General features: G+C 39.6%; 3 protein-coding genes across 7 annotated transcripts; 2 read left to right on the top strand and 1 right to left on the bottom strand.

The window, feature by feature from the left end:
- Positions 1–699: 699 nt before the first annotated feature.
- On the bottom strand, positions 700–1,738 carry LOC111863771 (NADH dehydrogenase [ubiquinone] 1 alpha subcomplex subunit 5). Its single transcript, XM_023850426.2, has 3 exons — positions 1,522–1,738; positions 1,168–1,329; positions 700–976 (listed from the first exon to the last, which is right to left on the bottom strand). The coding sequence occupies exons 1-3, from the start codon at positions 1,543–1,545 to the stop codon at positions 803–805; spliced, it is 360 nt and encodes a 119-aa protein (XP_023706194.1). The 5' UTR covers positions 1,546–1,738; the 3' UTR covers positions 700–802.
- A 1,089-nt stretch (positions 1,739–2,827) lies between these two features.
- On the top strand, positions 2,828–7,092 carry LOC111863770. Its single transcript, XM_023850425.2, has 3 exons — positions 2,828–3,115; positions 4,273–4,374; positions 6,860–7,092. The coding sequence occupies exons 1-3, from the start codon at positions 2,870–2,872 to the stop codon at positions 6,998–7,000; spliced, it is 489 nt and encodes a 162-aa protein (XP_023706193.1). The 5' UTR covers positions 2,828–2,869; the 3' UTR covers positions 7,001–7,092.
- Positions 7,093–8,856: 1,764 nt separating this feature from the next.
- LOC111863769 (exosome complex component RRP42) lies at positions 8,857–23,711 on the top strand. 5 transcript variants are annotated; one of them, XM_033751198.1, is made up of 6 exons: positions 8,857–9,069; positions 12,601–12,793; positions 13,087–13,252; positions 15,290–15,484; positions 17,951–18,106; positions 22,829–23,711. In XM_033751198.1, the coding sequence occupies exons 1-6, from the start codon at positions 9,057–9,059 to the stop codon at positions 22,931–22,933; spliced, it is 828 nt and encodes a 275-aa protein (XP_033607089.1). In that variant the 5' UTR covers positions 8,857–9,056; the 3' UTR covers positions 22,934–23,711. The 5 variants fall into 5 exon arrangements, with proteins under 5 accessions (XP_033607089.1, XP_023706192.1, XP_023706191.1 ...); XM_023850424.2 differs by having other exon boundaries at positions 8,858–8,965; positions 12,597–12,793; XM_023850423.2 differs by having other exon boundaries at positions 8,858–9,069; positions 12,597–12,793.
- Positions 23,712–24,197: the final 486 nt, after the last annotated feature.

The following is a 24,197-nucleotide window of genomic DNA, read 5'->3' as shown; positions in this document are numbered from 1 at the left end:
CGTACTAACAATCCTGATGATGAAGACAGTATTTTCCTGGAAAACACCTGAAGCCATCTATCAGACTGTGAGCAGGGTCCATTTTAAGAAAATTTTGAAGGCTTGAGATGTGGGGCAGCCTCAAATAACATGTTATATCTAATGTGTAACTAACACTGTTGGGGCATCCTAACAATTGTGGTATACCGCTGTGTTCACATTGAAGAGTGTCAGCTGAAGTTGCACATCAGCTGGAGGCTGAAAAAACGAAACTATTCATTTGCAATTTTGAGAAAATTCAAGTGATCAGTTTGAAAGTCAGGTTGTACAGACACATGCATACTGTTGCTTTCTTCAATTACTTTATGTCTCTACATCTACTGCTGGCCTAAAGCATCTTCTAAATTATGCTCCTTTGGAATGTGACACTGTGTACTTGATAGCTAGGGACCAATGTCTTGAAGGAACATGCTGCCGCATGAAAATGCACACAGAATTTTCCTCTAAAATAAACTGAAAGCTTCTGTGGCCTATTTGCAGGTTTTCCAGCATTTGCTTGAAGTGACTGAGGAAAACGTGAGAAACTAGTCAGGATAGGCAACCTCTGGGCCAAGAATAAAACCTTGCACAACTTGAATATACAGGAGTGCCAACCACTATGCCATAACATTCCATACAGTGGTTCTTGTTTTGGTAAGGAACTAATTTAAAAGAGTGTAGATAATGCCAGATTTTGAGGAGAAAAAAGTTTTATTACTGGATAATTTACACACATATATATATATATATATGTCAACTATACAAAACAATTGCTAGAAAAGTCTCATTTGGTAGGTGGCCATGTCCATTGTTCAGGGACAGGCTTGGTGACAAGAGTCTCCCATGGCTTCCAGCTGAGCATCTTGCGGGCAAGGATTAGTTCATTTTCTGCCTGCAAAATTAGCTCCTCTGCCTGGCCACATCCAATCTTGTGCTCCAGTTCCGTGACATCACGTGTCTGCAATAGTGAGGCAGGAAGATAATACTAAAAATAAGTGAACTGTCATTATTTCATGTTGGCAGTCAACTACAGACTAAGGTTCAAAGTCTTATTGCAGTCCTTAAGATGGAAATCCATGTGAACATAAGACAAGAATACTAACCACAACAATGTGAACTATAACATGCAAGTATTAACAATGAACTCACAGTTTTCACAACTTCTGCCCTCTCTTTAACAATCTGCTCAGTGTACTTCCTGTATGCTGCTTCAGCCGGCATCTTCTGTAATGCCCGCAGTATCTTGCCATAGAGTACTCCCAGAGTGTGATGAGGGTTTAATGCCACAGCTAGGCCTGTCAGTCCTGTTGTCTGCAACAGATCAACATATAGGAACTCCTGCATCCTTAAGCTTCTCACGTTTATACACTGGGAATTACATCGACACTATTACCAACTACATGAAAATGAGTCTTCCAATTAAATGTACAATAATACAAAAGTGATCTCAAACTGTATCACCTAACACAGTTTCTATGGATTTTTCCGAGCCTGTATAAATACCTTTTTCACAGCTCCAGATGCCATATCTGCAGATAGTCTGAATTCTTGATTGTGCCAGAATTAACGTCCAGGCAAACAAAACTCCTTATTCCGCTGTATAACCTTCTTTCACTTTCAAATTTTATACCTAAAACGAAACACCTTTACAGCAGCTCAATCTTCACGTACCTGCATTACCTCCATTCCCTACCGTTCACTGACTTTGTATATATATATATATATATATCAAGGATCCCTACATATCGGGAACATCGGGAATTGTAAATATCACAGATTACTAAATATGAATGAGCAATTGTGGCGAACGTTGCGAAGGACATGGATTAATAAAATGCAACCACATGTAAACTTGAGAATATGGGAGTTACTTAAACTATGTACGCAAGTAATAACAGTTATTTACGAAGGCTTCGCATAAACGCTTATCTGAACCAAGAACACCGTGCCTGAAAAAAACATCAGAACGGCCCGTGACGTCATGAAGTCATGAAACTACTTAAAGATCGCTAAATGTATTTTCTGGGTTGTAACACCGTGCAATCCCTTGAACGTCAATCAACGTTTACGAGCAGCATATCGCCTCCATCCCCGGGTTCTAATAAGCCGAACAAGTTACCAATATGAAAATAGGCAGCAGAGTACTTCGTGGTGCTTGATAGGGTGCTCCCTGCTATATGTATCCTGTTTGTAGTGCTTGCAAATAAACAGGCAGGGTTTACCTTCACGCAAACGTTTATTTATCAATTCACAACATGTTTCGGCCCGGATAGACCATTGTCAGGCGATTCCTGAGGACATACACAAATTGTGATTTACTGCATACACACTACAGTGCTAGTATAAAATATTTGTTGTTAGTTACAATCCGACTGAGTAGTGACACCACTTATTTTTCTGTTTCGGTTTTTGGGTAAATTGCTTCTAGCTTTTGCCAACACAATTACTCTTGGTTCCGGGGTCCGTGGGACCCATGTCCATATTTTTTCTGTCATAACTCCTACTGAATAGTGAAACTCCCCGAAACAACTTGCGTGAACACAGCAGTAATTTACTTAATTCACTGCCGGCTCTTTTCATGTCCTTTTGGGTCATATAACTATGTTGTTCCTTCCAAGAACATTTTCATTTTTGTAAATGGGTCTTTCACAAATAATTGTAATGATTTGCAATGTACTTGGACTAATTAACGCTTTGAAATGGAATTTTGACGTCGCTAGTACATTTTAGTAATCCGTGCCTCGTCAGCGTTGCCACCAATAGCGTTCAGTATTCTATCCGAGCCTATCTATGATGTTAATATTTAATAATCCATGGTCCGCTTTTAAGGGTTTTTTTGCAGTCGTGAAAAATGGCGTCGGATACAGGAGGTGTGAAACCTTTTTCCATTCAGGGCCGTATGGCCCGTGAAAGGGAGAGGTTACTTGGAATGTCCGATAAAGAACGAGCTTGGCGACGTCAGTGGATCAAGGACCAAGAATTGTCTCCAAATGAACCGAGATATGTTCCGGAATACTACAAGGAGCGGTATAACCCTATCCGTAGGGCATATAAGATGCCATTGGATATTGCTTTTAAGCCATTGATACCTGTGTTGGTACGTGAATATAATATGAATAGTCTAGTACTAGAACTGGTACCTTCTCATTATGACTTAGATTAATAAGGGTAGCTGTGGTGTCACGCCCACCCAATATTTACGTTGGAAAATAAGTTGGGTTAGTGTTGTCCCCCCTAATCATTTTTTTTTCGGTATGTCTTTTGAAGAATTTATGAGCCGAAGTCTCATAAGGCTCATCGTCATACTCTGCAGTGGAGCAGAAAATGATAATTCAAGCAGTATGAAAACTCTTTTTCTTAATGTATATGATGTGGGTATTTTTTCAAGTGCTGATTTATATTACCTGTGAGTTACATACATACATACGAGCGAGTACATAGCTTCACAGATCCGTTGCCCATATTGGGCCAGATATTGAGCTTGTCAGGTTAATTAAAAGTAGTTGTGATATGCAACCAAGTCCAAATAGACACAACCTAGATACAGTAGGAATATAATACAATTAGGTATTTGCCGTATATTCATCAATAGAATAGAAAGCTTTCAAGATAAGAAAGTCTATCCAGATAATAACGAATACTAAATTCTTCCACTAATTTATTGTTAATATAAATGTTCATTTGAGAGCAATTTGCCCCCACAGGGTCACAGCTTGGAATGTTGTTAATGGTGAAGCAGGTTTAGACTCTGACATGAGTATTGTGCATGAAAGGAGAGGTTTAGATTACACATTTGTCAAATATTCTTTGCTGTTTTGTGTACTGCAATGTCTTTGAAGTTCGTGTATTTGTGACACAAAATTCATTAATTGGTGGCACATCCATTCTGAAAATAATCATACAGCACCAAATCAAAAAGTGATTCCACATGTTTTCCTAATTTTCTTCTTTTGACTTCTTTTTCACTTATACAAATAATCCAACACCCAAACTTCTCCAGTTGTCTGTATATTTCCAGAGCTTCTCATCAATTTCTGGCATGTTCTCTTCTTCTGGGTGTCATCTTTCCTAACCTATTGATTCCCTCTTAATCTTAACGTTTAAAATTGAATGTTATCATTGTGGTTATTCTTTCAGACGTTTTTTTAATTGCTTGTTCATTCTTAAAATGTAGTTATCCCATCTTATTTTGTACTTTCCCTTGTGATTCATGAAATTAGAATTTCTGTTTCAAACAATCTGTCTCAATTGCAGGGAGAACGGAACACATACATTTGTCGCTGGTTCACTGGCAAAATCCTCATGATTGGCTTTACAATTTATGCTACTGCATACTACTTCAAGTACAATGCAAATGTGAGTACTGGGGCAGTTACTGTTCACAGTCACTGACTGAAACACTTGAACATACTGATCCTGAGTAAGGTTCATATTGAAGGCACAATAGATCACTGTGGTCGCAGTGCAAGGGCCAAGATGGCCCACCCCTTATGCATTCATTCAAGGTTCATATTGTAATGGATTTGATCAGCGCATTGCCAGGCAGCAGCTCAGTAAACATGGTATATTATGCAACAATAGAGGAAGCTGTGTTTTCTATGTTAAGCAACAGTAGGAACAGGGTTGTCTGTGACCAGTTGCTAGGTTATGCAGCACCTCGGTAAACAGACTCATGCAGGCACAATGACGTCACAATCCAACAGTATTAGTTATCACATGACTTGTTTTCAGTGTTGTCCATGCAGCACCTATATATCAAAGACCTGATTAAGTTTGAAGTTACTTGAAAGCCCATGGAGGTTCAGTAGTTGAGGGTGCAAGGACAAGAACGGAGTGTGAATTGTGAAGATTTATTGAGAACAGATTAGAACAGTGGAGTACAGAGTGATTGAAGATGAAATAACAAGAAGATTTATGGTGATTTGAAGTAATAGTTTCCATGTTGAGATCCGTTGCCAGGAGACGACTAGTGAAGACAGAGAATTCTAGTACATGTGCAGCAGGGAACTGTAAAGTATATAAATTGCCAATAGCACTGTGTTGCCTGTAGTAAATGCAATTAAGTGAGATTGTAACTAGAGTGCTAAGCCCAATCGTCTGAACTAGAACCCATCATTCTTGTCATGTGTATCACCTTACATGTGACAATATTGTGGTCTTCAAGTTATGATGACGTGCTTTTGTAGTCTTGTAGGTTGGCTCCACTGTTTTGGAACAACATGCAGCCTCCGTCTTCAGATCTGAATGAAGCAAAATTTGGAAGACTGCAAATTATGTAGAGGTGTGAAAGAAATGGGTCATGCTGAATATGATTAGCCAATCAGAGCCTGGATGAGGAAAGGAAGGATGGGACAGTGGAAACCACAGGCCCTAAAATGGGAATACTCCAGGACAGGAAGGAAGTAAAAGCTCTCCAGAGGAGAAATAACTGCTATGCAGGGCCAGTGTGCAGAGAAGAACCAAAACCAAGTGAGGATGCATCCTTTCTTTCAAAGGAGACTAGGATCAAGCAGCATTACCAGCATGTCTAAAGTCACACGCAGCATCCTGCTGCGGCCCACTGACACAGAGACACAGATATCAGAGAAGTCATACAAATTGAAGTCGATCCCAACATGAACAAGGAACATGCATTCTCTTATGACGGGTTATGAAAGCCTTTCATTCACAGTCTGAAGGAATGGACAAATGCTCTTTTGAAGGACAAGCCTTTAGCTTGATTTTTCTCTGCCCCTCATAAATGCCTTGCTATCCAGTAGATACCAGGGATACTTTCCTCAGGGGGACATAGTGACAGGGGCATGGAGCTATACCTCCACTCCCCCATATATCTTCATGGCATACATAACTCACTAAGCACAGAGACTTTCAGCTTTATCTCAAAAGTGCCTTTCTTACGTTTCCCTCAACATTCTGAATAAGGGCACAGTCTCACTCTTCCTATGCCTGTCCTTGAATAGTTGTCCTTCTTGAGACCTGTGGCACCCTGCCTAGGTCCCATTCCAGGCACTGATTGGTCTACATATCCTACATTGATAAATATCTTTCACACCATGTTTATAACCTGCCCTTTTCCCAATATGCAAGATGGAAACAGTATTGTACCTCTGAACCATCAGTCCCAACTTACCATACTGTACATGGTGTCATAAATGAGAACACCACAGGGTGTAAAAATTAAACTGACTTAACCTAATCTATAACAGGAATTGGATTTTTTGGAAAATATACAAGTAAGTCTATATATGCAAATCAGAAACATTCCGGAATTGTTGAGTCAGAAAGTGTAACCTCCCATGAGAACTCCATATTGGGTATGCTGTACAATATCAGCGATAGTTAATATTAGAAGTATGTCTAGGGTAGCTGTTTCCTGGGGAGTAAAGTGCGGCCGGCGCTTAAAGCTGACAACCTTACTGCCATCTTTGAGCCGATTGTCTAGATAATGTGGGACCCTCAACGTCTCACAACCGTATGGGCCTTCACGGCCTGGTACTGGGATAGCTTTACTGTTTTTACTTACTAGGGTAGCTGTTCCAATTCCTAATGTTGCTGGTTGTACGCATGAAGAAATACCGAAGTGGGAAGAATTTTGCATTTCTTATGTCAGATTGGAGGTTCTCACAGTTATGAATGTTGAAATTATGGATATCATGCCGTGCAGTCTGGTAGACTGGCACTAGTGTTTTGGAAAACAATTTAGGAGTTATAAGGATGGAGGCAGACAGGTTTCTCTGAAATGTAGGTACAAGTCTTAACACGCTATAGAAGACACTAACCTCGGTTTACATTTCTTGATTGAAAGATGTGTTGACTAGTAATGTGCTTTTATTGATGATAGGACTGGACAAGGAAAGGTGGCTGGCGAGTGATCTCATCTAAGAGGGCCGTTGTACCAGGCGATCCTGGCTATCCACGTGTGTCTGAGAGAACAAAACCTGAGGATTATGCAGCCCAAGGCTTTAAGGAGTCTCCAATATAAATGTGTACATATAGCATGTAGTTTTACTGTTAATAAAGAAACATTGTTACTATTTTGTAGGCAATAAAGATTTGTGAAGTTGTGTGGTTTGACATTATTGTGGTAAGCTTAATGCAGAGAGAGCCTTACTGTAACACCAACTGTAGTACCTACATAATCATGAGAGTTCTATGTGACCTTTGTTGTCAGGGGTTCGGAATCTGTTCTGATACCACAGGGTTGGTGCCCATATTGTAACTCAGGGCTAACTATTGATATGGAGAAAGTGCAACACTCAGCCAGCTGAATTGCATGAATATGCCATTACAGTAATGAACCTCAGCATAGTTTAAGGTGCAATTCAAATGTTACATTTCCCATATTGAGTATTCAAGGAACTGGTCGTTGTGATGTACAGTACAGGAGTGTTGATGATACACGGCTGTTAAGTAGCTGTGTCAAGCTCAAAAATATTTCATAGGTGAGACAACTGTGACAGACATTAGCCAAAGGGCAATTTATTTGAGGTTTCCCAATGTAGACATATGCCTCAAATGGTTGCTGTTTTTGCACTTAACTTGTGCTGCAGAAAGACTGACTTTTGCTTGAGGCACAGACTTATTTCCAATATGAGGAAATGTATTGTTAGACCTGAAGAAAGTATTGGGTGTTTTGACAAATTCTTCATATGAAGGGGGACAGTGGGAATCTATGACAGTTGCTTAGGAGTACCAAGCTGAGCTTGTTTTGAGAACTGATCATGAGTTGAAAACCTCAATTGGGCCACCTAGAAAGAGCTAATCTCAATTGCTGGCTCTTTCTAACATCCAACAGAAAAGTGCCTCACTACCTCACCTGAGGATGGAACCAAATCTAGTTTTGTGTTTGGACTACTAGACGATGGACAAAGTCTAGAAATCCAGTATTCCTAAGTGCAGTATCTCACTGTCAGAACCAATTGGAATTCATGTGTGTCCATAAGGATGTAATAGAACATGTCTTATTGTCATGTGGAATTACTCACACAAGAAATATGTGATGGGTGGTTCTCTAACTTTATGTGACAGTGGGTAATGTAAATGGCAGTATTCTGTTGGACATATCTTTTGTGGTGCACCTGCCTTATATATAGTGCTTTCTGGGTTAGTATTCTGTCATGCTCAGATTGGTTGCTATTATACTGACACATTAGTCACTGCTTTCTCCATTTATTTTAATGTTAATGGTATCAGTTGGAATTGAACTGAGGCATTCTGAATGCTAGTCTGGTGTGCTTAACTGCTAGCGCATTGATTTATTCATGTCAAGTTGTGTGCAGTTATATTATTAAAGTGTTTCTATTTCTTTTCAGTTGCAAACCTTATAGATGACAAGTCCTGTATTCAGTGGAATCTATAAGGTAGTTCTTTATTTCCTTTATTTAACTGTAATTTGTTTAATGACAGTAACTGACACTACATAGCATTTACTGACTGGATGATAGAGAATAATGAATTGGAAAGGATGTGGTGGGTAGTGCTCATGACAGGATTTAAGGTACTATTCTGGCATCTACCTGGAGGGACTTAGAAGACCATGAAAAAACTCAGGATAGTCAGGATTGTGGCCCAAACTCTGACTGGACACCTCCCAAACATAGGCATTACTGCCCGAGCTGGTTGGCTACTGAGAGATATTTCCTTTCACCACTATTTTAACACTACTGTCAACCATTACAAGCTCAGAAACATGTCTATATCTGTAAATGTTTTCGTACAACAGAGAAGTACCCATAAAGTCACTCCATGAAGCAGAATAGTTTTGAGATAGCAGTTGCTCAGCTAGTCAAAAAATTCCACTCATTACGTGCAACATGAAGGTTCATTACCGCTTTCACATAAGCCGTGCAAGGTGGCGAAATATTACAAATATTGCATGTGCAGGGGAATTTTGAGGATTCTCATTTTGTTTTGGTAGCCATTGTCGATCAATCGCCGCATTCTGTAGGTACTGTAGTTATCCTCATTTTCAACTTTGGTTAATGTTTTGAATAGTGATTACTGGTTTCACCGTGTGTGTATATGGGAATAGTATACTGATGTATAACAGAGGCAAGTTTTAAAATGGCCGAAATTCTTTTGAGTGAAGCAGAGAAAACTTTCATTCTTCACGGTGTTGAGGTAGCGTATGTGCATTCATACTAAGCCACAGCATGCTTCCTAGTATAATATGACAATAACAGACTTTTTTTTCATAGGAGAGATGAATTCATTAAATATGTGCTTGTATTTTCCAAACTTTCGAAGATTTTTAGAACCGCCCCGCATGCTGTTGTTGCATCGGGGCTATACAAGTATTCGGCATCCTGTATCACTTTCGGCCTCTTATGCTGTAAATGCAGGACATAGCAGATCCTGTATAAAATGGGGCAGTAGATTGAAATGTGAATTTTGATTCAAATCAACNACACCCACTAGTTCACACGCATCTCACTCTTCTTCCTTCCATTCCATTCCATTCCATTTATTTCACTTTCTAATTGATATATCTAATTGATATACAGGCATAATACAAGCCATAGGATACAGAATGAGTCACAAGATCAAAATTTAAGTTACAATAATTAATTGAAACATGTCAAAGACAAAAAACAAAACAAACATACATGCAAACAATTATAAAACATAAAGCGAACATACATAAACAAATTTACATAGGATACAATAAATATCAAAATTCTAATTCTGGTTCACTTCATTAATAAAATTGACAAAATTATGTGAGATAAGACAATAATCCAATACAATTGATAACAGTAAACCAGATACAATATAAACAAGCTGTATGCTAAGGCATGAGTCAAAGTTATAAAAATTCATTATATAATATAAAGTTTATAGTAATATTTCATCAAAACATAAAATTATATTCATTTAATTCATTTTATATATCAGGTAAAATACCAATTCCATAGATCCATCTGCAAACCAAATGTAGGCAAGAAATACTTGCTACCAAACAAATACTAGCAGTCCATTATAGGTCCCTAACACCATCTGCTGATCACAAAACATACTAATAAGCAGAAAACAATTCAAATATACTTTAATTGTAAAATATATATATGATTAAAAACCTTTACGTACCCATAGGGTGAAAGCGTCAATGTCATCCTTGACACTAAATTTCACCATCAAAGAACTCCTTCAATGAATAAAAGGAATTCAATAAAAGATAATTTTTAGGACATTTTTAAATTGGAGCCTATCCTCTGATAATTCCTTTATGTAGGGAGGTAGATGATTAAATGCTTTACTGCCCATATAATAAACACCATTTTTATAGATTGCCAACCTTGGTAGTGAAAGGTGAAAATTATTTTTATTTCTAGTATTAAGATCATAAATCTCAGAGTTTGTTTTGAATAGAGAATTGATAATTATCAATTACAAATTTTAATAATGAAAAAATATACTGAGAATAGAACGGCAATATTTCTAGTTTTCTGAACAGGTCCCTGCAGGAGTCCCTATTTCCAGAATTCGTAATAATTCTTATAACCCTCTTTTGTAGTTTAAATACATTGCTACTCTGTGAGGAATTCCCCCAAAAAATTATACCATATGACATAACTGCATGGAAATACGAGAAATAAATCATTCTCAAAGATTCTTGAGATACAAAGGGTCTTAAGAATCTAATAGCGTAGCATGCCTTGCACAATTTAGCCTTAAGTCCATCTATGTGGTCCTTCCATGACAAGGAATTGTCAAGAGTGATACCTAAAAACCGAGTGTTTGTAACGTTAGGAATATGTTTATTTTTATAGCTAATATCTATAGGAGTTGTTAATGCATTGATGGTTCGAAATTGCACATATTGTGTTTTATTATAATTTAATGATAATAAATTAGAGTTAAACCATATGTTCAATTGTTCAAATACAAGAGTGAGATCGTTTGTAAAGTTTACTATATTGGGATTACTGATGATGATACTAGTATCATCGGCAAATAAAACTGGCTTAGAAATATTATTTACAACTTTGGGTAAATCGTTTATATAAACGATATATATATATATATTTATATATAAATCATCTCCCTGTAGGGCTGGATATAAAACATGTCACACATTACAAATTAATGATGACTACACATCATACGTCCTTGGTCCAATAAAATATATAATCAGGCCTCACGCAGACAGTACCAGTATATATAAACTTTACAGTTCATATACAGAAGAGCTGCATATTCTGTTCGATCTATGTGGGATAGCTCCCAGGAGGGAATACCAAAAGAAGGCTGTAATTCTAAAATAAGGTTGAAAGAGTTTTTAGTAGGATCACAATGTCAGTACGTGATTGGCAGTATCGATAGTTTTCATGACATTTTAGTGTAGAGTATATCAAATTTGACATTTTAGTGTAGAGTATATCAAATTTATTTTTAAATTCAGGTTTTTTTTTCTAGTAACTGCCCCAGAAACATTAAGTGTATGGACCATTATGGTACAGTCATGCCACTATCTTTTGACAGTGTTTTGTCATTTTAAGGCAGAAATCAGTATGTTACATAATACTGCTAAACTACTGGAACTACAAAACCGGTGGAAGTGTTTGTTATTTATGATTTTAAAGCTCATTGAGTTTGATTCATCTAGTAAACTTCCTAACAATGGAGTATTTTTTAAATGTAAGACATAATTGTTAAGAGATGAAAATAATTTTTGTTTGTCCGAGTCATTCGACATCAAGTCAGCAGCAGTTGACATGACAATTTTGGATATCAAGGAAATCTTGTAATCATTCATCTGTTGAGTAAGTTAAAAACGTGAAGTTTTTCTTTCCTGTGTAAGTGAATTTCAGAGTTTTAATATTTCTGTAACTTTTCCCACACTGTCATTCACAAAAATGCTAATAACTTTGGTCCTAAGTAAGGTAGAAAGCTCATTCTTTTACCAGTTCAAAGCTCCTAAATGAGGCTCTTGTTTCATGTTCTCAGTCATAATATTTTATGGCACATTAACATTTTGATTTTCTCCTTTGACCTCAGTTTTTTAAAAAATATATAGCTAGATATGTGAAATTATCCTTATTATTAAAGCACCCATCAGTAATGCAACAATATTTTTTTTTAAATGAAAAAGACATAAAATATGTTTCTCACTAAAAGTGTCTCTTTTAATACTTTATGATGATGTTAAAATCATAAGATGTCATTAAGACAGTAACCTTACCTTTTTTTATCGAAATTCTGGCACATTTTTCTAATCCAAACTCCATTTTTATATCAGTACTGAATGTTTTTACAATTTATTATTATTATTATTATTATTATTGGAGGGGATGGGTTTCCCCATGCACCACGACCAGTTGTTGATCTATTGTACGTCCCCCTTTGATATTCTATCTACCTGGTTTAATACATTTTTCCACTTTGCTTTGAAAAGTTATTTAAAAAATCATCATGTGTTTCTGGTGCACCTATATAACTAAATTCAGACAAAATGTATTTAGTTTTCGCTATATCATGTATGTCTTATTGGGGGATGAACTGTTTCGTCAGTGCTCATAAGATTGGCCTTTGTCTCTTATTCATAGCTAACTCTGTAACACATATTCCTTTATTGACAGGAAGGTTTTCGGTGTGATGGGAGAATGCGTCTTGATTACCGTCCAATGGAAGTAGAAACTGATGTTGTATCTCATGCAAGTGGTTCGGCTCGTCTGAGGCTTGCCAACACTGACATCTTGGTTGGAGTGAAAACTGAAATTGATACACCATATCCAGAAAGACCCAGAGAAGGAAAGATTGAATTCTTTGTTGATTGGTATGAGCAATGCTTGTGATGTGCAGCACATGTTAGTGGGCAGTGGCCTGGAGACTAGCTGTCCTGACTAATATTTTCATGCCATTCTTTATGTACTCATTTCATACATTTGTAGCTGTACAGCATGTCCAGTTGTAAAGTGAACATAATCCCAGTGCAGCAGTGTGCATCCACACCAAGTCTTGTAAATATTACATTTCCAAATTCTATAATTCAAATTTATTGGTATACTAGTGTTTTGGGTCACACTGCCTTCCTTGCTATGTAGAGTGAAGTAGTTAATTTCCTTACAGTTCTGCCAATGCAACACCTGCATTTGAGGGGCGTGGGGGAGAGGAATTGGGGACAGAGATCAGCAATTCTCTGGCAACAGCTTACCAGTCATCTCAGACTTTTGACTTAACAGCCTTGTGTATACTTCCAGGACAGCAGTGCTGGAAGTTGTACATTGATATTCTGGTGAGTCCAGGTATACGAGTGACTGTGTTCAGTCTCAGCATTTTGGGTTTTAGCTGGTTGAGAGTGAGTCTGTACTGTGGCCAGCAGGTTGCCACCTAGTAGGTTTGGGAATTGCTGAAGCTACAGGATAACAAACTTTTACTCTGAATATGTATAACATATCAAAATCTGAAAGTTTCCATCCTCTTTGAGACCAAATTTTAACTAGAAATCTTGTCATATATCTTGTAGTCTACTTTCCTGACTTTTTAAGGAACAATAACCCTGTGGGTTCGTCAGTATGCCTCAACTTTTGTTAAGGCTCCCTTTCTAATGTAAACCCCATGATAGCCAGCCAGTTTTCACTCAGTAGAACTGACAAACCAATGAAGTTCAGGGCGCAGCATTGTAATGGAGAAAGATATTTTGTGTAAAAAGTTCTAGATATGAAGAGTCCTGTCTTCTGGAATGTGACCACACAGGGCTGCTATCTGTTGATGAAGAGGTGAAACACTAGTGCAGTGTAAGAGTACACTTGGAACCGTGTCAGAGAAATGGTATGATGTTTGTCCAGAACTGACCACTAGAGTATCTTGAAGATGTTAGCCTCTGTAGTGTTTGAAGAAAGTTGTTCCCCAAATTTTTCTTTGTTTTTGTGTTTGCTTTATATTATTGTGACATGACACTTAAAAGTTAGAGACTTCAAATCAGAGAAATGTCACAGAGGTGTTTGTTGCTAGATAATGTCAAGCACTAATATGACTGCCGCATGTGCCTACAACAGTCAAGGAAATATTGGAGTAGTGTTTTTAACTCATTTCGCAATGAAGCAGTATGCAGAGAGCCTGAGAGCTCACAGTGGAGTCCATTTTATCAGAACATGGAACGCAGTAGTGATATCACAGATGGTGGAATGATAGCGAATACTTGTAAACTGCAACCATTTGTAAATAAAATGGTTCACTGTTCAGTAAATTCAATTGCCCATCCAAATCCCACAAATAGTCATTATCACATGACAATTTTTTGCATTGTTGTTGTGTCTATAAAATATATAAAGTTAATGCATAATGGGAAGGTCATCTGTATTATTCAAATGTTTGTAAGATTTGTATTGATTAATTGAGTAGTTTCATTTCTCATTTGGTGTCGGACAACCGCTATGGGAGTAAAGATTTTCTGCAATAACTGTTGTGTTTAAGGACATCTCAGTGTATGGTGAAGAGTTCTAGCTTCTGACACCATGTAATCCATTTCAACATTAAACAAACTGCATAAGCATATTATCCCACAAGATAGTACTCTTCATAACCACTGCTGTGAGAACCTCAGATCCTGCACAGTGCTATATCCCACAAGATAGTACTCTTCATAAACACCGCTGTGAGAACCTCAGACCCTACACTGCGCTATATCCCACAAGATAGTACTCTTCATAACCACCGCTGTGAGAACCTCAGACCCTACACTGCGCTATATCCCACAAGATAGTACTCTTCATAACCACTGCTATGGAGAACCTTGAATCCTAATTTATGTGATGTTTGTACAGTTTACTTGTGTGGATGGAGGCTGTGCCATAGCTCAGGCAGTTAGTGACCAGTGTTTTACTATGGAGGCCTGGGTCCCACAGTTATAGTGAACCAAGTGGCACTGGAGTAGGTTTATATGTGAGCACTTAATTTCTCCACTACCAGTTATCATTCCACGAATGCTGCATACACATCTTTTGTCAGGGGCTGATACTGTAGGGCAATTTGAGGCTACCATATCTTGATACTCAGTCTCATCCGGTTTCTGCAACTATGGACATGGTGCACATTTTTATTTTTCTGTTTTCGAGAATCTGAACTGTAGTGCAGTGTAATGCCTGTAATATAAGCACACAGAAATGTACAAGTAAAGTGTTCCTGCGTTTTGTTTTCCTTATCTCAGTAAGGGTCGAATCTGAACAGTTGATCCAAGACGCGTGATACTGCTAGGGTTATGGTTGTCAAAAGGATAATTGCAATGGCTTTTGTTGTAGTGCTGACAAAACATGTCATTTCCTGTTTGTAGATTCTAGAGTGTGGGGGCAACCTGTTTGATGCGGTCTCACTTGCCGTGAAAGCTGCCCTCCACAACACTCGTGTCCCCAAAGTTAAGGGAGCCTGTTTGGATGGAGGAACAGTTGATCTTCAACTTTCAGATGACCCGTATGACTGCTGTCGCCTGGACGTGTCTGATGCACCATGTCTCGTTACTCTATGCAAGGTGGGGGCCAGACTTCATAAGAACAGGTTTATAACCAAAATTGCTTAAGGAAGTTGGAGAACGGTGAAATGTAGAGAGAAACTGATAACACAAGAATAGGTGTACACTTCTGGAAAGCTCTGCTTCAAGACTAGTCTGGTGGTTTCTGCATTTGAGCCAAACACCATGACTGGAGGCTTTAGAAGATTATGAGGTATGATTATTAAAATGTGTGTATGTATGATTGTTTTATTGAGCGGGTTGGTACATCTGTCCTGCTCTAGACTTGTATTCTGGAGGTGATTAGTTTGAATCTTTTCAGGGACACTGGACATTTTGATGTTTTTCTCAGTTTTCCTCCGTTCTTCCAGGCAGATGTCAGTGTAGTACCATGATTAGGCCGTTGCTGCTTCCTTCCAAATGCTTACCAATTTGTCATTCATCCATTCATTACTTATCCTACTTGATGCTCTATAGCCTGAATGCTGTGAGTGTCATGAAGTGACCCACGAAAGAAATTATGGTTCTGAGTGTTTCTGAAACAGAATGGTGTTGTGGAAGTTGGACTGGAATGTGTTCGGACCTGCACACACAGTTGCCATTGTCAGAGGTCTGTGACATATCCCTCAGTACAGCATATTGCCTGCAAGGTTTTGAAATGGTGAAATCTGTCACAAATCATGAAATTGTTCCAGTGACTGAGAATGTCAGCTGAATGCTACAGCTGCTTTCGGCAGTGTATGGTGAGCAAATGCTGTCTTGATCTAATGCATTCAAGTGGCGTTACAGGTTCAGATTTCTGACGATGGTGTCTCCTAACTTCAGATTATGTTTCGTGGCAGTCTCTGATTCATGTGGGGAAAGTGTTTGCCTAGTAATGGTGACTTACATCAGAACAACATAATCATATGATATATTGATTTGTTACTTGTTGAGCATGCACTCTCAGAGGCAAATTTGTGCACCTGCCATTGTAACTATGTCCTAATGCAAATATAATGACAGTACCCGCACAGTTTATTGCTGGGGGTCACAGTCCTCTACTGCTGTCTGTGGCAGCTTTCCCTGCATACAGGTTATTTATATGTTTATTTATCATTTGACAATGTACAGTGTGTATCAGTACTGATGATGACTGGCTCCAAAGAACATGGAGTGAGATCTCATACAGCTGGTATTGTATTGGATTTTTTGAAAGTGCACTCAGTGGGACATTTACTACTATATTTAAATGTGTGGCCTCATACTATGCAGATATCTCAAGGAAAAAGAGTTCAGCACTGATGCTTACACTATTGGTGATTTGAAAGAGGCAGAATAGCAAGAGGTGTTTTCAGTCTCCACAAAAACTTCACAGCTGTACTTCTTATGTCACATTGAGGACTATGGCTCGTATGTGTAGTCATTTTAAATGCACAAATAATGAAGTTTCTACAAAATGTTTTAATTTTATGACAAAATAAAATGGTTTGATGGAGGAAGAACTCACCGTGTATGTAACGTTAAGAAACTGATGGTGTCATTGTTATTCTTACTATGCTGCCAAAGGTCTCATTATAAGCTGTGCCTAGCCTATGATGGTTATGCCATTCTTGCGCCCAGCTCATAAATGGGCTCCTTCACCTCTGCAGAGGTGGTGGACAGAGGGCAGGAGGTTCAGATAGATGCATCAATCATGACATATATTTAGAATATACAGGATGGCTGAGAAGTCACTGTACCCCTAACTAATTTACTGTGTGTGCTGTAGTGCACTCTGAAACTGATGTGGTATGCGGCAACACTGTCAGCTGCACGTGCATGCAGTCTCCCATGCCATTATCCTGGCCACTACATACCCATGATCTTACCACACTGGGAAGCTTTTTGTGGGGCATTATCAAGGGGTAAGTGTCTGCACACCGCTGTCATAACAGTGATGAGTTGCACAGAGCTGTGGAACGGGTATTCACCACTGTTAGACCGGAAATGCTTCGGTGCATGTCACACAGAACACAGCAGTGCATCATGCTGTGTTCGAGACATGATGATGCACATGCATATCCATATGGCATTCCATGACTGTCACCAGGCTTTATGTTAAGTAGGGGTACAGTGACTTTTTGGCCACCCTGTAAATGGATGCTGAGAGTGGCAGTGTGAGTTCGTGACTTGAAAGACAAAAGCAGATTATTTAATCAGGCAGCACACCTTAGCAGTACTCATCTGACAAGGGATTGACACTGTCATATTTTGGTTATTGTGCTGGTGTTGTACGGTAAAATTGTCTCTTTTTATATTGACACCCTTTCTAACAGTTTGGTTGATGTGAAATGGAAGGGAAAGTCTGGGATTAAAACCTTTTCCACTGTTCCAGGATTTGTTTTCTTGTGGGCATCAAATGTTAACCTAATGTAACTGTAGTAAGTTTCTTTTGGAAATGTGTGAGGTACAGAGATATTTGTAACCTGAAGGCCAAGCAAAATAGTTACATGATAGCATCTGCAGATAGGTGACCATTGTGTGGTGGATCCCACGGCAGAGGAGGAGACATGCAGCAGTGGAAGCGTGGTGATTGCCATAACGGAGAAGTCCTTGGTGACATCTGTCTTCAAGACCGGTGTTGGTAGCTTCCACCCGCAGACCCTGATTGACATCCTGAAGGTTTGTGTTTTGAGTTACTTGGGGGGTAAGTAAGGCACAGTAACAAAAGTGTTGCCCCAAAAGAATTATAATAGAGCTGGAAGGAACTGATGAAATATCTGTCTCTTCAATAGATTTGTGAACTGCAGATCTCTATGCATTTAAACTATGTGTACTGCAAAGTTGAGTACACCTTTGTACTCCCGTTATACTGAGATCAGCATTTGTTTTCATATAATCTTCACATACAGTAAATAAACATAGATGTATAATATGGAACTTGTGTCTGTGTGTGTCCACATGTCATTTGGTGAGATTTGGGGTTCTTGTGGCAATGAATGATGAAGATTGCTCTCTTCTGGGTCATGACACCGTATTGCTAGATGGACAGATGGCGGAAAGTTCCTCTGAATCAGTAGTACTAGGAAGTTGCAAATGCAGAGTTTTTGAGATTTAATGAATAAATAAAATATCTGGGTTCACATGTTGATTCTTCAGTCTCAGACTCTGAGGATATTCATATAACTGCTTTTGCTGTGTCCAGTGGCATGCAGACTAACAGATTCATCAGAATATTAATGATTTGAAGTGCCATCATGCACCAGCTTCTCAGCAGAATCTGTCTCCCCTTCTTTCTGCTCATGGTCTAAATGGATATGACCCTAGAACTAAGTTTTTTTTTAACTATAATGGTTATGAAAATTTTTAAATGAAGAAGAACCTGGTATCAAAAGTGGTAAGTAATATACTTCACTGCATTATGAAAACATGGCCAGTGTTGTAGATTGTAACTACAATGAAAACTTGGTCTAGTGGAGGAAATTTTTTTTTCTTGAGTCTCAGAACTTTCCCAAATTCTCATCTCAGTTTTATTTTGAACAGGAGAAGTCATTCTCACATGTGCCAGGTTGGTACTTATCTACGAGACCATATAGTGTAATGTCAGAAGAAGGTAATCTTAAGTAACTCGTGGGCTGTTGGGAACCTGTAGTAGAAGCTTTGAGCTACATTTAATTTTTGTTCATACTGATCACTTATAAGTCATCAAGTCCAGCTTAAACAGGTTTATTAACTTGTCTTACTGGTTTAAAACATAGTACATGTACCTTACTGCAGATCTCATTGAGATGAACAACTTGTATATAGTATTGTAACAGCTATTGTCTTATTGATCATCTCAGCACTGTGCCCTTCTTGTGTCTGTTTGCCATGAACAAGATCCACAGCACACACTGCTGCACATCTGCATACACACTGACACTGCAAGTACGAGGGTAATTCCAAAAGTAAGGTCTCCTATGTTTGAAAATATAAAATAAACATTTATTTTCAATTTTGGATACATCAGTTGAATCTTGAACATGTACTCATTTCTCTACATAATCGCCATTTCGGTCGATGCATTTTTGTAGGCGCAGTGGCAGTTTTTGTATGCCCATGTCATACCAGTTCACCTCCATGCTGTTCAGGAAACTTCGAACCTCAGCTTTCACCTCATCGTCGTTGTTGAAGCGCTTTCCAGACAAATGTTCTTTCAACTTTGGAAAGAGATGGTAGTCACTGGGCGCCAAGTCCGGACTATAGGGTGGATGGGTGATGATGTTCCATCCAAACTGTTGCAGTTGAGCGACGGTTTGTCGGGCAGCATGGGGGCGAGCGTTATCGTGGAGAATGCTTACGCCCTTGCTCAACATCCCTCTTCTCCGGTTCTGAATCGCCCGCCTGAGTTTTCTCAGTGTCTCACAATATCTCTCAGCGTTTATTGTGGTCCCAGTTTCCATAAAGTCAACCAACAATACCCCGTTTCGATCCCAAAACACAGTTGCCATGACTTTACCGGCAGACTGTGTTTGCTTGAATTTTCGAGGCTTAGGCGAAGAGGAATGCCGCCACTGACGTGATTGTTGTTTTGTCTCAGGTGTGAAGTGGTACGCCCAGGTTTCGTCGCCTGTGACAATTGAATTCAAGAAGTTGTCCTTTTCGTCAGCATAGCGGCGAAGAAATTCACGGGAAGAGTCAACTCTCTGCCGTTTGTGGTCTTCCGTGAGCATTCGCAGGACCCATCTTGCGCACACCTTCCGATAATTCAACTTCTCTGTCAAAACCCGATAAATGGTGGTTCGGGAAACCTCGGGAACCGAAATGCAGAGATCATCGCGTGTGATGCGCCTATCCTGACGCATGACTCGCTCAATCTTCGCGACTGTCTCGTCAGAAATTGACGGTCTCCCAGTTCTTTTTTCGTCGTGTATTGCAGTACGACCAGATTCAAACTCCCTACACCACTTGCGGACGTTCTTTATGTCCATGCACGACTCGCCATACACTTCCACCAATTGACGATGAATTTCAATTGGTTTAGTCCCTTTTGCGTTCAAAAACCGAATAACTGCGCGAATCTCACACTTCGCGGTTTTAGTAATCGGGAGTTCCATTTCTAACGGCAACTGTGCCAAGACTGAGCATCCTAGCTACGTGCGCGCATGCTTGGTGGTATTGGGGGGAGTGGGGGAAGCAACGAATGCAACAGGGTTGCCAACAGCCGCACGAAAAATTACCCAGCGCTTTGGAGACCTTACTTTTGGAATCAGCTACGTATATTGCTCCTCACAGACTCTTCTCTCAAGATTTACATAACTACTTTTCATAGCCATAATCATGTGGAAAGTTTCTCATATGTTCTCAGGCGTCATCAAATGTCAGTGTAAGCTGGTCAGCCCCCAAAGAGTCTAGAAAGTGGGGATTTAATCTTCCGCATCTGTTCCTATACTGTCTTCTCACAGCGTTTTGGCTGTGACTCATAGTACGAGCTTTGGTGACTGTGCAGTTCTTGTGGGACCCCAAAGTGACAGGAGAAATTGGTCACCCAGCCATTGCCCACTGTCAGTGCTTCATGGGGGGTGACAGCATACATCTCCAGTCACTTGGTGAAGTAGTGCATGCCAGTCAAAAGGTACTGATCCCCACCTTTGCTCTCTGGGAACAGTCCTGCAGTGTTGATGGTGATCCTCTCAGATGGTTCAGTGACATTATACTGGTGCATCAGGCCCTGGCTCCAGGTCTGGGATCCTTGGCTTCTTGCACAGGTGCCGCTTTGTTAGCACTGCCTCTCAGCGTCACTTCTCATGTGTAGCTAGTAGTACACCATCTAACTTTGTCTGGGTTTTGCTGACACCCAGACATCCACCATGGAACTTTGCCAATATTTGTTTCACCGTTCTTCAGGGAACAAGTGTTTGTGGTGTCCTGAAACCCCTGTCAGCTGACTTCCAGTGGCACTCAGCACAATGTCTCACCACCAAGGAGTTCTACTGATCCAGTAACTCTGTAGATGGGACTGGAGTCTTTCTGCTTAGGGTGCTGGCCAGTCTGCTTCCTGTACAGGTAGCCACATGTAATCTTCCAGCTACTTTCTTTTCAGGGTGGCATGGTCCCAGCCACCCGTTGCAATAATAGCACCTCTGCAATATTTCATAAGGTATCAGGCCGACCCTGGAATATCCAGCCAACAACAGTCATATCCAGATACAGCAGACATGCTTTGTGAGTAACGTCCCATAGGATGCACTTCATCAGACACTTGAATGTTGCTGGAACATTGCAGAGGCCGAAAGGGCATAACCATGAACTGCTAGAGCACCTGTCCTATAGAGAATGCTGTCATTTCTGTTTTACTGTGATGTGCATCACGTTTCCATTAGTAGCTCATCATGTCCATAGTCTTAGACCCTCTGGGCTGTGGAAAGCATATCCAGGGTGTTGTCAGTCCTTGACAGTGGGAAGCAGTATGTCTTCATAGCACCGTTCAGCTGTTGACAATCCACACAGATCAGAGGGTCCACTATAGTAAGCTCCTCTAGCCCTCCTGCCCCTGTGACTGTGCCTGCAGTTCCTAGAGATGAACTTCTCGCCCATCTGGGCATACTCTAGGGTGGGTACCATGTACAGTGACTCCTCCATGGCCCAGAAGGCAGCTTCTTCTTCTGGAGACCACTGGGAAGTCCACTTCTCTTCCATGAATTGAGTCAGTGGCTTTGTGATGTCCACAAATTGAGCTGTGAATTTCCTGTGGCAGGTACACAGATGAAGGAAGCTCCTCAACTTGTTTGTCTATCAGCAGTGGTCACTTCCATACAGCCTTCAGCTTCTGTGTGTCACACGAGAGGCAAGCACTGGCTAGGCTGTGCTTTGCCCCCTTCAATTTTCATTCTGCTACATTGTACCAGGGGTGCCAGAGGTAATCAGAAATTTTTGGCTGGTGACTATTTCTTTAGGCATTCAGGAGTTAGCTTTTGGAGTTCTGGAATTATCACTTGGATGTAATCTGTATGGTTCTAGATGGAACATTCAGTCTCTTCGAAATTCTCTCTCCCCATTATCTTATGCCTGTCTGCGTGTGTTTATGACAGTGTAACAACAGGCAGAAATGTCTCATGGGCACTGATTGGAGGTGAGGGACCAGAAAATGTTGGTGACCAAAATATTTGTCTGGCTTACAGTGTTTCCATTCCTGTGGTTCACATTTAACTGAGTACAAGAAATAGTAATTTCTCATTCTACAGTATCTTATATCCTAAGTGTGAGCAACTTTATGACTGCAGATTTGTACCTGCGAACAAATGAACATAAAATCCGGGGGTGCATACAAAGAGACATATTTGGAAGATAAGTGTACTCCATTGAAGGATGACTTGCATGCATTGTGGGCTGGCCATTCTGATGTTCAGGTGTGTGGTTTTGTAGGTGGGACAGACAATTGGTCTCAGCGTGAATAAGGCCCTGAGGGCCGCGCTACTGGAGGAGGAGCAGCAGGGACGCAAGAAAGAATGCTTCGGCTTCCTCAAGTGACTTTGTCTGAAACAAGTGTAACAAGAGACCAAAGCTTTGAACTAAAGTGATGTGTTGTGTCATAAGCCTAAGAAATCTACTTTCACTTTCAGTGCCTGTGATATCATTGCAAAGTGAAAGTCTTATCAGCAGTATGGATGACCATTTTCTTAAAAACATCTTGTTGTATTAAATTATATGACAGAACGTTTATATTACATTGTCCTTAAATATTTCATTTCCTGAATTTTAAATAATGTTTCCGTGAAATTACATTTTTTGTTTACAATAGTAGTGATGTTTTTGATACAACCTTGAAGTATATTTTGGACTTTCGTTTTATTGAGACATTCCAGTGATACATTGTAAGTCTTGTAATATAAAACAAAATCATTTGGAGTGAAAACTTGAAGTTTTTTGTCAAGTGGTGCAATACTTGCCCAGTATACACCAAGCACAAATGGAAAATACTTGTGAATAGTGCAGAGTGAAAACGTGCAGAATTCCAGACTGACCCATTCCACGGACACACTGAGAAATCAGATTCTTCACACATCTCTGCATTTGAGTTGTCAAATAAGTGTGATTGATGTAAGTACATTCAGTCCATTCATCATCGTCTAATACACAAAGTGATTTTTGTCATATGCTCTTTAGCTTATAAATGTGTTTGTTACACCATTTCCAAACCATGCTACATGTTCTCAAATACCCCGATACTTCTCTTTTAAAGAAAACTATGTTACTAATTGGAGTGCAGATTGTGTTCATTACAGGAATGGCAAAGTTTTGTCTTTAACTCTCTGAAGTTCCTTTTGCTGTACCCACATGCCGGGCCATGAACAACTGTGGTGTATGAACGGATGATGATTTATGTGTTACTGCACAGGTTCTGCTAAGTATGGATACTTAGGACTGTGTTTACATTCCTTCATGGCCATGAAAATTAGAATAGTGATAGAGTAAACTGTAAATTGCACTGCTGGGAACATATACAGTGTTACAGATAGTTGTATAAGAGGTGGCATGGAGGACAGCATGTGAGCTCAGCTGATGATTGTGATAAAAGCCACGGAGATGAACAGCTTTTGTGTTGATGTTGCATAGCTTTATGTATGATTTGAGTAAAAGTAAAGGTATCCCTGTAACAGGCCATGGAGGCCCATAGGGTTGTGATATGTTGAAGTTCCCACATTTTCTAGACAATTGGCTCATAGATGGTGGTAAGGTTGTCAGCCCTACACGCTGGCCACCCTTTACCCCCAAGAATATTCCTGGTACTATG

Source organism: Cryptotermes secundus, unplaced genomic scaffold (assembly GCF_002891405.2).
Source record: "Cryptotermes secundus unplaced genomic scaffold, Csec_1.0 scaffold572, whole genome shotgun sequence".
Lineage (NCBI taxonomy): Eukaryota > Metazoa > Arthropoda > Insecta > Blattodea > Kalotermitidae > Cryptotermes > Cryptotermes secundus.
Note: the sequence above shows the minus strand (reverse complement) of the source record. Positions and strands in the feature narration are given on the sequence as shown.

Bases quoted from the DNA above. Each gene is read 5' to 3' on its own strand.
- LOC111863770 (XM_023850425.2), top strand. From the start codon at position 2,870: ATGGCGTCGGATACAGGAGGTGTGAAACCTTTTTCCATTCAGGGCCGT. The intron at 3,116-4,272 runs GTACGTGAATAT...TCTCAATTGCAG, and splicing joins AGCCATTGATACCTGTGTTG to GGAGAACGGAACACATACAT. The intron at 4,375-6,859 runs GTGAGTACTGGG...TATTGATGATAG, and splicing joins ACTTCAAGTACAATGCAAAT to GACTGGACAAGGAAAGGTGG.
- LOC111863771 (XM_023850426.2), bottom strand. From the start codon at position 1,545: ATGGCATCTGGAGCTGTGAAAAAG. The intron at 1,330-1,521 runs GTATTTATACAG...GATCTGTTGCAG, and splicing joins CATCTGGAGCTGTGAAAAAG to ACAACAGGACTGACAGGCCT. The intron at 977-1,167 runs GTGAGTTCATTG...TCACTATTGCAG, and splicing joins GGGCAGAAGTTGTGAAAACT to ACACGTGATGTCACGGAACT.
- LOC111863769 (XM_023850421.2), top strand. From the start codon at position 9,082: ATGGCCGAAATTCTTTTGAGTGAAGCAGAGAAAACTTTCATTCTTCAC. The intron at 13,253-15,289 runs GTGAGTCCAGGT...TCCTGTTTGTAG, and splicing joins AGTTGTACATTGATATTCTG to ATTCTAGAGTGTGGGGGCAA. The intron at 15,485-17,950 runs GTGGGGGCCAGA...TAGCATCTGCAG, and splicing joins GTCTCGTTACTCTATGCAAG to ATAGGTGACCATTGTGTGGT.